The sequence below is a fragment of the Xyrauchen texanus genome, chromosome 5 (genome assembly GCF_025860055.1).
Source record: "Xyrauchen texanus isolate HMW12.3.18 chromosome 5, RBS_HiC_50CHRs, whole genome shotgun sequence".
Taxonomy (NCBI): Eukaryota; Metazoa; Chordata; class Actinopteri; order Cypriniformes; family Catostomidae; genus Xyrauchen; species Xyrauchen texanus.
In genome coordinates, this window is record NC_068280.1 from 12286408 (window position 1) to 12298037 (window position 11630).

Consider the following 11630-nt stretch of genomic DNA (forward strand, 5'->3'; position numbering starts at 1 on the left):
TTTATGGTAATCAACATTATGCCACAAATGCTGTTTATATAGCTTAACTTGTATTTAAACCCAAATATTACTTGAAATAAATGATTTACTATATTTTTACTATAACATCAGCCACAGCATTAAAACCACCTGCCTAATATTGTTTAGGTCCCCCTCATGCAGCCAAAACAACCCACATCTCAGAATAGCACTCCGAGATGCTATTCTTCTCACCACAATTGTACAAAGTGGTTATCTGAGTTAATGTAGACTTTGTCAGTTCGAACCAGTCTGGCCTTTCTCTGTTGACTTCAATCATCAACAAATAATTTCCATCTACAGAACTGCTGCTCACTGGATGTTTTTTTGTTTTTGGCACCATTCTGTGTAAATTCTTGAGACTGTTGTGTGTGAAAATCCCAGGAGATCAACAGTTACAAAAATACTCAAACCAGCCCACCAGGCACCAACAATCAACCATGCGATTATATAATCAGCCAATTATGTGGTAACAGTGTAGTGCATACTATCATGCAGATACAGGTCAGACGCTTCAGTTAATGTTCATATCAACCATCAGAATGGGGGGGAAAAAATTATCTCAGTGATTTCAACCGTGGCATGTTGTTGGTGACAGACAGGCTGCTTTGAGTATTTCTGTAACTACTGATTTGGATTTTCACTCACAACAGTCTGTAGAATTTACTCAGAATGGTGCCAAAACCAAAAAGCATCAGTGAGTGGCAGTTCTGTGGATGGAAGTGCCTTATTGATGAGAGAGATCAAAATAGAAAGGCCAGACTTTGAAATGACAAAGTGTACGGTAACTCAGATAACTGCTCTGTACAATTGTGGTGAGAAGAATATAATCTCAGAATGCTATTCTGAGAAGCGGGTTGGCGCTGTTTTGGCAGCATTAAGGGGAACCTACACAATATTAGGCAGGTGGTTTTAATATTGTAGCTGATCAGTGTATAACTATCTTTATTAATAGGTATAATATTGTATAGTGATACCCAAAATACGTAGTCCATACTATGTTTAAAAAAGTGAAGTCACTTTATTGTTTATTTCCTTTATATTTGTTTTATTTATTTTCCCCTTATAATCAAGTGTAGGTGTACCAGACTAAGTTTATAAGACCTTTTTCAGACTGTAGTGTTGCCATGGTAATAGCTATCTCATCATGGCTGCTCATCACATCATATGACCTGTGACCCAGAAGTGTTAAAGTGATGGGAAAATGTCATATTAATGGAATTTTCCAAGTTCAATACAATTTAAGCTCAATCTGCTGCATTTGTGGCATAATAATGATTATCATAAAAATGTATTTTGACTCCACCCTCATTTTCTTTTAAAGCAATAATTTGGGTTACAGTGAGGCAGTTACAATGGAAGTGAATGGGGCCAATCCATAAACATTCAAATACTTACTGTTTCAAAATATAGCCTCAAGACAAATGCTGGTTAACATGATTTTAGTGTAATAAAATCGCTTACTAACCTTTTCTGTATACAGTTATATCCAATTTTACAATGTCATTGCCATGACAATGTAATGTCAACAAACCATAAAATGAATGTAAAAAAATTGGTTTAAATTTTTTTTACAGCTCAAATATTATATGAATTTAAAAAGAATTAATGTAAGTGCTTTTATAAAATTATAAGCTTCATATGTCTGCCTTTAAAGCATTAAAAAATTTGCCCCATTCACTTCCATTGTAAGTGCCTCACTGTAACCTCCAGTTTTTGTTAACCCTACAAACAAAGCAAATCCAAAAAACAGCATCATTCAAATGAGAAACTCCACTCCAGCTTTAGTTTTATAATGAAAAGTTACAATTTGCTGGCACGTTTGCAGCATGGTTGCCAGAAATGTTATTAAATTACATTTCTTCTGTGGAACACAAAATTTGAAGTTAGGAAATGAGTTGATCAAAGTCATCATTCACGTTCATTGCATCTTGTTTCAATGCAATGGAAGTGAGTGGTGACAGATGCTGTCATTTTGCATAATATTTCCTTTTGTATTCGGAAGAAGTATACTGGTTTGGAACAACATCAGGATGAGTAATGATGACAGAATTTTCATATTTGGGTGAACTATCCCTTTAATGTACTTTGCAGATGACGCAAGAACTAATACAGAGTTTTAAAAAACATAATTACCATTTATCGGCACTAAATTAATTAGCCTTCTATGAAAAAATGTCATAACTCTTGGGTTTAAGAAATAAGTGCACCTCACTCTCTTTCTGTCTCTCTCTCTCTCTCTCTCTGTTTGATGATGGGGTGATTTCTTTTCTGTGTGTGGGGTGGTGAGCTCAGCGAGTTTGTTTCTGTGGGCCTAATCCCCCCACACTGGCCACCAGCCTATAAAATGGGCAGATGTTTGCTTTCAATACACACGCTGACACGCTAAGTGAGATAGACAACGGCTTCTGACTAACACACAGGTAAGAGACTGGGGTTTCTGAGAAAAACAACCTGGAAAAGAGTCATTACCTCATGTCGTCTATTTATGTGCTCTATGGAACCCCAGCATAGACTTGTGAAATATTACCTCTAACAGAGAGAAAGAAAGAGCCGTTTTTGACAGATTTGGCACTGGTGGAAAGCAATTAAAATGTGATCCTATTGTAAGCACAGAGCTTATTAATCAGCAGGGTGAACTGTAGGACTCTTGTCAAAACAGGAGTAAAGAAAAAAGAAGCAATGCTATGTGTAATGAAAGAGAGAGAGAGAGAGAGAGAGAGAGAGAGAGAGAGAGAGAGAATTGCAGCTAAAGGAAAATATGAAATGTAATATTGTTTATTTATTTATTGAGATTTAAAATTACTAACTGGTACTCTTAATTACTCACTGGAGTAGCTGTTATTTTAATTAAAATGTGATACATGTGAAGTCGCATAAAAGGCTATTTTAGTATCTTACTTAATTATCAAGAATTATATTTAGCATTTTTTGCCACTATTTCCCTTAGATACCTAGGAGGTTCCTTCCTGTTTTATACAATTGTACTATAATTTTTTTATTATAATTTATTATAATATTGTAATAGAATTAGAACAGACAATAGAACATTACATAATTCAAACACACGCACACACACACACACACACACACACATATATATATATATTAGTTGTCTAGGGCAATTCTGCTACGTATGAGCATTGTGTGTTTATGCTGCTATTGTACTAGCATAGGGAGTGGGTGTTAGCTATTCAACATTTGAAGAATTCATCCAAGCACTATAAATGTACTAAATCCTTCGTGAGAATGAGTCTCATGATCTTTATTGAGCAATATTTAGCACTTGACATCACCACATGTCCAACAATAGATATTTTAGCGAAGAAATCTTCTAATTATTCAGGTTTCTCCACTCATGAAAATGCTGTTCTTCTTGGTTCCTATCTCTTTTACTGTAGTCATTATGTCCTCTGGTGGAGAGAAGTCCAAGCCTGCCTCCCAGCCTGATGGAAGGACTAAGAGAACCGAGATGGGCACGGGAAACTACAGGGTAACACACATTCACCCATTAATATTTGATCAAAGTGCATGTCATATTGGAGTGTCAGTTTCATATTACCTACAGTACAGAGGCCCCAAAATATATTTGGACACTTTGTCCACAATTAAAAATTTAAAATGAATGTCTTTGCAATATTTAAATAAAATATCAAATCAAGTGGCATTTAAAAAACAAAACGATTGATAAACAATAGATATACTGTTCAAAATTAAGATACGTTAGAGGACCACATCCGTAGTTGATGTGATGAACTACACCTGTGGTTATTCTAGAAATTATTTTGAAACGTTCACTAAAATGTATTTTTAATGACTAGTTCTGAGAAACAATTCTAGCATTATTGGTTTGCAGATGCCAATTATTTTCTATATTGTTATTTTGGATCTAATGCAATCAAATTCATATATTTTTAGTGTGACTTAGAAGTCCAAATGTGTCCAAATATATTTTGGGGTGTATATTTGGGGTCAGTGTATATAATCAAATGGCTAAAAGTTATGTGTAATGTTTAATAACACATGCATGATGGACTGAATGCAAACAGCTTGGCGAAACTGTGCATCATTTCAGTTTCCATAGAAATAGATGTGGGTGTTGGAAGTGTGCCGTTTTTTAAGCAAAGCCAAACTGAAAACTGTCAACTTAAAGTTGCATAAAAAGCAAAACATCCTGATTTTCCATGCCCTTTCTTCTCCTTTGGCTCTTTCAGATGTATGTGTTTGATCAAGAGAACTTTCAGGGCCGTATGATCGAGATCACCAATGAGTGCATGAACGTGTGTGAGATGGGCATGGACAAAGTGCGTTCCCTCCGTGTGGAGTGTGGCCCGTGAGTGACACACTTACAGACATTCCTATGATTCATATGAGTGACTTTTACATTGTTGCCTATTTGTCTCTTCTTTCTTTCTCTCTCACCCTTTTTAGTTGGGTGGGTTGGGAGCAGATGAACTTCTGTGGAGAGATGTACATCCTGGAGAAGGGTGAGTACCCTCGCTGGGACTGCTGGAGCAACTGCCACAGGAACGACTATCTGCTCTCCTTTAGACCCGTCAAAATGGTATTCACCCTTCCTTCCACTTTATTCACCATGCTAATGTCTTCCTCTGTTTAGGGTTGGCGTGACTGTTTGTCATATAATCACAATTGTCAAAGCATCATCGTGCAATCATCAAAACATTATTCTGACACCATTTTTGGTCAGAGCTGTGGCCTAGTGCTCAGTGCGTTTAGCTGTGGCGCTCTTGTAGGAAACACAAGTTTGAATCCGGCTCACAGCATTTCCACATCTTGTTTCTCCTCCTTTCCCATAATTTCCTGTCTGTGGAAAACTGCTAAAGATTTGAAAAAGAAACTGAGCAGTAAGCCTCACATTGGCAATGCGAGTTTGAATTACAAATCTACAATTCAAATTAGTAAGATTACACTTTTTAGGTGATCTAAACTGATTACTTTTAAATGACTCATTGCATGATTTTATGAAAATCTAATTATAAGTGTATTAAATACCAATTTACTCTCCTTTCATTAAACATTAGTAAAAATGAAATCAAACATGGAATCTGGATAACAAGTTGCTATTTGTCCTTTGAAAGTCCCTGAATACTTTGAAAGATTCAAGACTGATATATAATCGATATGCAATCATGTAATCCATAAAAATGGACTTTAATTAGACTACACACATTGGTCCCACTTTATATTATGTGTCTTTAACTACTATGTTAGTGTTTAGGATAAGTGATGGGGTAGGGTTAGGGTTAGGCTGTTGCTAGCATGTTTTAGCATTAAACTAGGAGTTGCTATCATGGTGCTAGCATATTCTAACATGTAGTTAGGCATCGCTAGCATGTTTAGCATGTAGCTAGGTGTTATAAGCATATTGCTAGCATGATTAACATGTTGCATGATGCTAGCAAATTTGATCAAGTAACTAAGTGTTAGGAATATTTTTGATCTAGTCGCGATCTCCAATTCCCCTGTCCCATCTTTCTATGTTCGTGCCCAGTGAGGTGCAATAGTGAGTTTGAGTCTCTAGAGACATCGCGAAGGAAGTAGAAAGAACAACACGCAGTCAGTCTGTATTCAATCTACTCAATGTTTATTAGAGCAAGCATGTCATTTATATTTTCATGAGACAATAAGCAGCCAATGGGAAAGCGGTAACAAGGCCTAGGGTCAAGGGGAAGAAAATGGGTGTAGAGGCCATATACAGATGTTCCAGCCGTGATAACTTACGGTTGACCTTGTTGGACGGGTGAGACCTTAATCAGATCACAGAAATAAGTATGCGGAACATGATAAAGAGGAAAAACGGTCAGCAGTTGCTAAATATATTGACTCACTATCGTGCGCATTGCAGCCTGCATCTGGGGTCAACTGAACACACATGGAAGGCCAGAAACACATACACAGAGCAGAACAGCATGTACAATTTCATATTTCTCACACTAAGCATTTCTAGATAGATGGATGGATGGATGGATGGATGGATGGATGGATGGATGGATGGATGGATGGATAGATAGATAGATAGATAGATAGATAGATAGATAGATAGATAGATAGATAGATAGATAGATAGATAGATGGATGGATGGATGGATGGATGGATGGATGGATGGATGGATGGATGGATGGATGGATGGATGGATAGATAGATAGTAGTTGAAAACAACTAATTTAAAGTGGGTCCTATACATTAAAAAATGTAATGAAATCTAATTGCAAGTACAGTACTTTAGTTTAGTAAATTGATTGTGTAATCCAGATTACATGTAGTCCATTACTATACAATGTTGCTCACATCATTCCCCAAACTTGTTCCCCCTCATCTCTCGTAAATTCCTGTCATATATCTCATTCTCCATAAAAGTGGCAAAAACTATAAAAGAAAGATAAATAATTATATTTATATAAATATGTATAAATAATATTTTTGATCGCTCTTGTTGTGTCTGCTCCTGACAGGATCCAGAAAAGCATAAAATCTGTCTTTATGAGGTTGGTGAGTTCAAGGGCCGCAAGATGGAGATTATCGATGATGACGTTCCCAGTATGTACACCTACGGCTTTACCGACCGTGTTGGCAGCATCATGGTCAGCTGTGGCACGTAAGTGCTCTCACATCAAAGGAATTGGTCTGCAAGTATCTGAACAGATATAGAATAGATCTCGAGACAAACTAAAAGACTTCAAAAGTCTCTGAGATTTGTGATCAAATATGCAAGTCACATACTGAATTATTCATTGAAATTCATTGCAAAACTTAGTTTCCATCATGGTTTGTATATACTCTGCTTAAATAAACTAAAAGACTGCCATATAAGGAAATCATTAGTACTACAAACTTATTCTAAAACATTTCCAGTGAAGCTTTTTATACTTATACTTTTATACTTATTTTACGCCTATTTAATAAACTCTCTAATCTTTTACTATTATTTTTATTTACTCTATTTTTGTGGTGTCTGTTTGTCTCTCCTTCACTTTTCATCTTATAGTTGGGTGGGCTACCAGTACCCCGGTTACCGTGGCAGCCAGTACCTGCTAGAGAAGGGTGACTACCGTCACTTTAACGAGTTTGGTGCTCGTCATCCCCAGATGCAGTCCGTCAGGCGTATTCGCGACATGCAGTGGCACCCAGATGGCTGCTACACTATGGCCACCAAGTGAGGGTTCGGGAGGATGAGAAAGAGAGGGAACAAGGGGGAGGGTAAGAGAGGGGGAGATGAAGATAAAGGAGGGGGAGGGGGGAGGGCCAAGAAGGAGAGGAGGAGCGCACCACTCATATGAGTCATCTGGGGTAGGGAGATACTGAGAGATTGAACGTATTCTTGGCTTGCCACAACACAAATACGTATTGGAGGAAAATGTGGCAGATTACTGCAGTTGTTAAGATTGACATGGCATTTTCTATCTCACCCCTATTTATTCTCTCTGTACTCTTTACCTCTTCTTCCATCTTCTACTTTCTTCTCTCTTCCTCCTCTTCCTCATCCTCTATTCACTTTTCCCGAGACAAAATCAGTCCATCACAAGAAGCCTTAAGTGATCTCTGACTCAGGGGGTCAGGGATGATTATTGACAATAGTGGGTTGGGTGGGGCAATGGGTGCTGTGGGAGGGGTGTTTTGGCATAAACGCTGTGTAAAACCTCCACATGCTTTTGGAAAGGTAATAAAAACAACACCTGTAATCACTGTTTCCTGTTATCACTACTGATTATCTGTGTCTATACATGCCTTCCAACTTTACCACCAATATATCAGGCCTCTCACTTCAGTGAGGAAATAAAATTCAGTCTACATTTCTAAACCAATTTATCCCACTATGTATCAACTCCGAATGAGAGCCATAGTCCAAAAGCTCCCATTTAAAATGTATTATATATTATTAAATGGGTCATATCATGAAACATTGATGTTTCATTGATCTTTTAAAACAAAGATTTTGATGGACTAAAAACATGCTGTACCTTTCAGAACTAATTGTTTAAAACTAAGTCAAGTCAATCTTATTTGTATAGCACCTTTCACAGCACACATCATTTCAAAGCAGCTTTACAGAAAATCAGGCATTAACAGAAGATAAAACTGTAATGTCTATAATGTCAATGAGTCATCATTGTGTAATTAGATAAAATATGATTTAGAATTTTTAAATAATTAAATAATAATTGTATTTATAACCCTAGTGAGCAAGCCGAAGGCGACTGTGGCAAGGAACACAAAACTACATAAGATGTTGGTTAATGGATGTAAAGTGATCAATGGAAAGGAGGAGGCAAGAACCGGCTTGACGATATAAATAATGGTTTAATGATAAACTTAAAAGACAACATAAACACACACACATGACGGACATGTCCGTTAACGATCTCTCTCTCCCCCACAATCCTCGGCAGTCGACCTTTATCCCTCACGGAGGCTTAATTAGCCTAATACGGGACCGGGTGTGTAGGATCACGACCCGGCCCCGCCCTCCGCCCTGCCACATTCCTCCCTCGTTCACTCAGGTTGGGGAGCCCCCGGCCTGACGTACACCCCCCCCCTTCCCTGGGGGAGTGCGTGATTTAAGTCTAGTCTGCCGGCAGGTCATCCCCATCTACCTGGACGAGGGAGGGGACAAGGCAGGGACGGACTGACAATCTGTGCGTTCGGAAAAAGTCCAGAACGGCCGTCCAACCGAGGGCCGTCCGTCGGCACAAAAAAAAGTATAATAAAGCAATATGAACAGCCAACAGTAGGGACACTAATACGATCACTTATATGCAACGTGTAAAAAAAAAAAAAACTGAGGAAGAAGAGTCGGCCTACTAGCCAGTTTGTGATTCGTCCCCGGCCGCAGTCAGATTTGTAATGGAAGCAGGTCAGTTTAGAAAAATGTACAGTTTTGTACATGAGCTGCAGCCAGGACGAAATTAACCCTTTCGCACGCATCGATCACACACACACACACACACACACACACACACACACACACACACACACACACACACACAGTTGTGTTTCCATGTTTTATGGGGACTTTCCATAGACATAATGGTTTTTATACTGTACAAACTTTATATTCTATCCCCTAAACCTAACCCTACCCCTAAACCTAACCCTCACAGAAAACTTTCTGCATTTTTACATTTTCAAAAACATAATTTAGTATGATTTATAAGCTGTTTTCCTCATGGGGACCGACAAAATGTCCCCACAAGGTCAAACATTTCGGGTTTTACTATCCTTATGGGGACATTTGGTCCCCACAAAGTGATAAATACACACACACACACACACACACACACACACACACACACACACACACACACACACACACACACACCAGTGTGATTAGAACGGTCAGTGCACCGTGATTAGCTGCTAATATTAAATGTGCTTTCGCGCGTTGGCTGGCGCTGAGCCAGAGACGGACGAGCTAAGCGCTGTCATATCACAACTTAGTTTTCAGTGTTTTCAACCACATAATGTTTCTTTTAGGTTTTAGGTTTCAGACATATAATTTCATTTCACATACGTAGGTACTAAACAAACAATACAATACATTTAGAGAGACATAGAGTTTGTAAAATACACACTGATGTCTATGGAAACGGCAATAATATTCCTTTCCATAATAATTAGACACGTTTTATTCATATCAATCAGATACACATTGTGAAAGTAACTTTAAAGTTTACTCTATTCTTCTCCCAGTTCACCGGTCACTTACTTTCATGTATTTTGGGAGAAGTGGATGAATTAACGTGTTGTAGCCTAAATCCAACAGATCCGATTCTCTGAACTGTGGCACTATGACGGCGCCCATCGCTCACAGCTCAACTAACGCGATCGTTATAAAGGTGTTTAGACAACAAAACTCACCCACTTGCATTTATTTGACAATCTGAATATCAGATATTTCATGCTAACATGCTAACAAATGTGTGAATATTTTTAATAAAAAAGGAAAAACGGCATAAAGCATATCATCATTCATTCAGTGCTGTTGTGGCTGCGGTGTATCACGTGACAAGCAATGACGCGTCACCATGGAAACCATAAAGTAAATAACGGTCTAAATAACAGTCAGCCAGAATATTTTACATTTATGTGAAAGGGTTAAATCGCCGGCAGAATGGCTAGCAGAAAACGTAAGGAGAAAGGTGGATGGGAAAAAGTAAAAGAAAAGAGGGCCAAGTTTCTCGAGACTGATGCAGCAAAATGTAAAAAGCTCACAGAGCTTTTTGGTTGCTGTGCAACTGCCAGCAGCACTGCATTGCTTAGCCAGAGTGTAACATTAGAGGACCAGCAAGTGGAAGCTGAGCCTGAGCATCCACAGCCTGGTCATGATGAGGGAGTTTAATTACTTGTATTTTATTTTCAATGCAGATGTGATGGTATTGTACATTTTTTGTTTTTATTTGAAGGCTGAGGCTTCATTAATAAACAACCCCAATTATTATCATCATTGGTTTTGAGATGTTACTTGCTGTGAATACCTTGTCTGATACAGTATTGTGGCATATTATCAGGACATCCTGGCTAGTGTCTGTTGCGCGGCTAGTGGCGAATGGCCGGATGATGGGCCTATTTGGGAGAAAGTCCAGGGCTGTTTTTTAGCCCCAGTCCGTCCCTGGGACAAGGTGAGGGAAACAGAAATAATTAAAATGGGGGGTACTTCCTGTAACAGTGTAGTACCACCCCAAAAAACTGTAAAATTTAAAAGAGGGAAAAGGCCAACGCAGAGCGACAGTGAGAGAGAGAGAGAGGAGAGAGAGATGAAAAAAACAAAAACTCTTACTCGCCAGTTCTCCGATACGCCGCAGCTTGTTCCTCGGCCACTCCTCCACCCTCTATCGGACGACAGCCGCGCCTCTCCGGGCGGATCAGAGGCAGTCCTCCAGCCCCCGGGAGAAACTCACTGTGGGGGACAGTTCCCCTCTGGCTAACATCATGAATATATTGCCAATATTACTTATGTATAGGTCAAGTCATGGTTTAAAATGATTAAACTGTTAAATTAAAATTATGAAGTGTTAAGGGTCAGTGTTTAAACATAGATTTAGTTTGAACTGTAAGATTTTAAACTATTTAATAATTTAGTCACCCTCATGCCATCCCAGATGTGTATTACTTTTTTTCTTCTGCTAAATACAAATGAAGATTTTTAGAAGAATATTTTAGCTCTGTAGGTCAAATGCAAAGCAGTGGATGGCGATTAGCACTTTAAAGCTCCAAAAAGCACAGACAATCATAGTAAAAGTAATTCATACATCTCCAGTTGTTAAATTAATGTCTTCTAAATTGAAACAATCTCTCTGGGTGAGAAACAGATAAATATTTATGTAATTTTCACCATAATTGTTTAGTTCCGGTAGCTCTCCGATGCCTATCCACAACGGGAATCGGTTCCCAATGCCTCTCAACTGACGTAAGCACATTGTCATGTTCACACGAGAATTGACATAATACAACTGGAAGTGAAGCTCAGTTTGTTTACAGGTGAACGTTTCTCACAAGCTTAATTGTATTTTCTTTCATTTAAACATGCCAGCGCGTTTACGTCATGCGAGATACGGAGGGATCCGAGACCTATTGTGGACAGGCATCGGAAAGC

General features: G+C 38.5%; 1 protein-coding gene across 1 annotated transcript; it reads left to right on the forward strand.

Moving 5' to 3' along the window:
- The first annotated feature begins 2376 nt into the window (after positions 1 to 2376).
- On the forward strand, positions 2377 to 7474 carry LOC127643844 (beta-crystallin B1-like). Its single transcript, XM_052126760.1, has 6 exons — positions 2377 to 2441; positions 3420 to 3511; positions 4233 to 4351; positions 4450 to 4582; positions 6493 to 6635; positions 7026 to 7474. The coding sequence occupies exons 2-6, from the start codon at positions 3425 to 3427 to the stop codon at positions 7195 to 7197; spliced, it is 654 nt and encodes a 217-aa protein (XP_051982720.1). The 5' UTR covers positions 2377 to 2441; positions 3420 to 3424; the 3' UTR covers positions 7198 to 7474.
- The last annotated feature ends 4156 nt before the right edge of the window (positions 7475 to 11630 follow it).

Coding starts and splice junctions, on each gene's coding strand:
- LOC127643844 (XM_052126760.1), top strand. CDS start 3,425: ATGTCCTCTGGTGGAGAGAAGTCCAAGCCTGCCTCCCAGCCTGATGGA. Junction 4,352..4,449: donor CTCCGTGTGGAGTGTGGCCC/GTGAGTGACACA, acceptor CACCCTTTTTAG/TTGGGTGGGTTGGGAGCAGA. Junction 6,636..7,025: donor ATCATGGTCAGCTGTGGCAC/GTAAGTGCTCTC, acceptor TTCATCTTATAG/TTGGGTGGGCTACCAGTACC.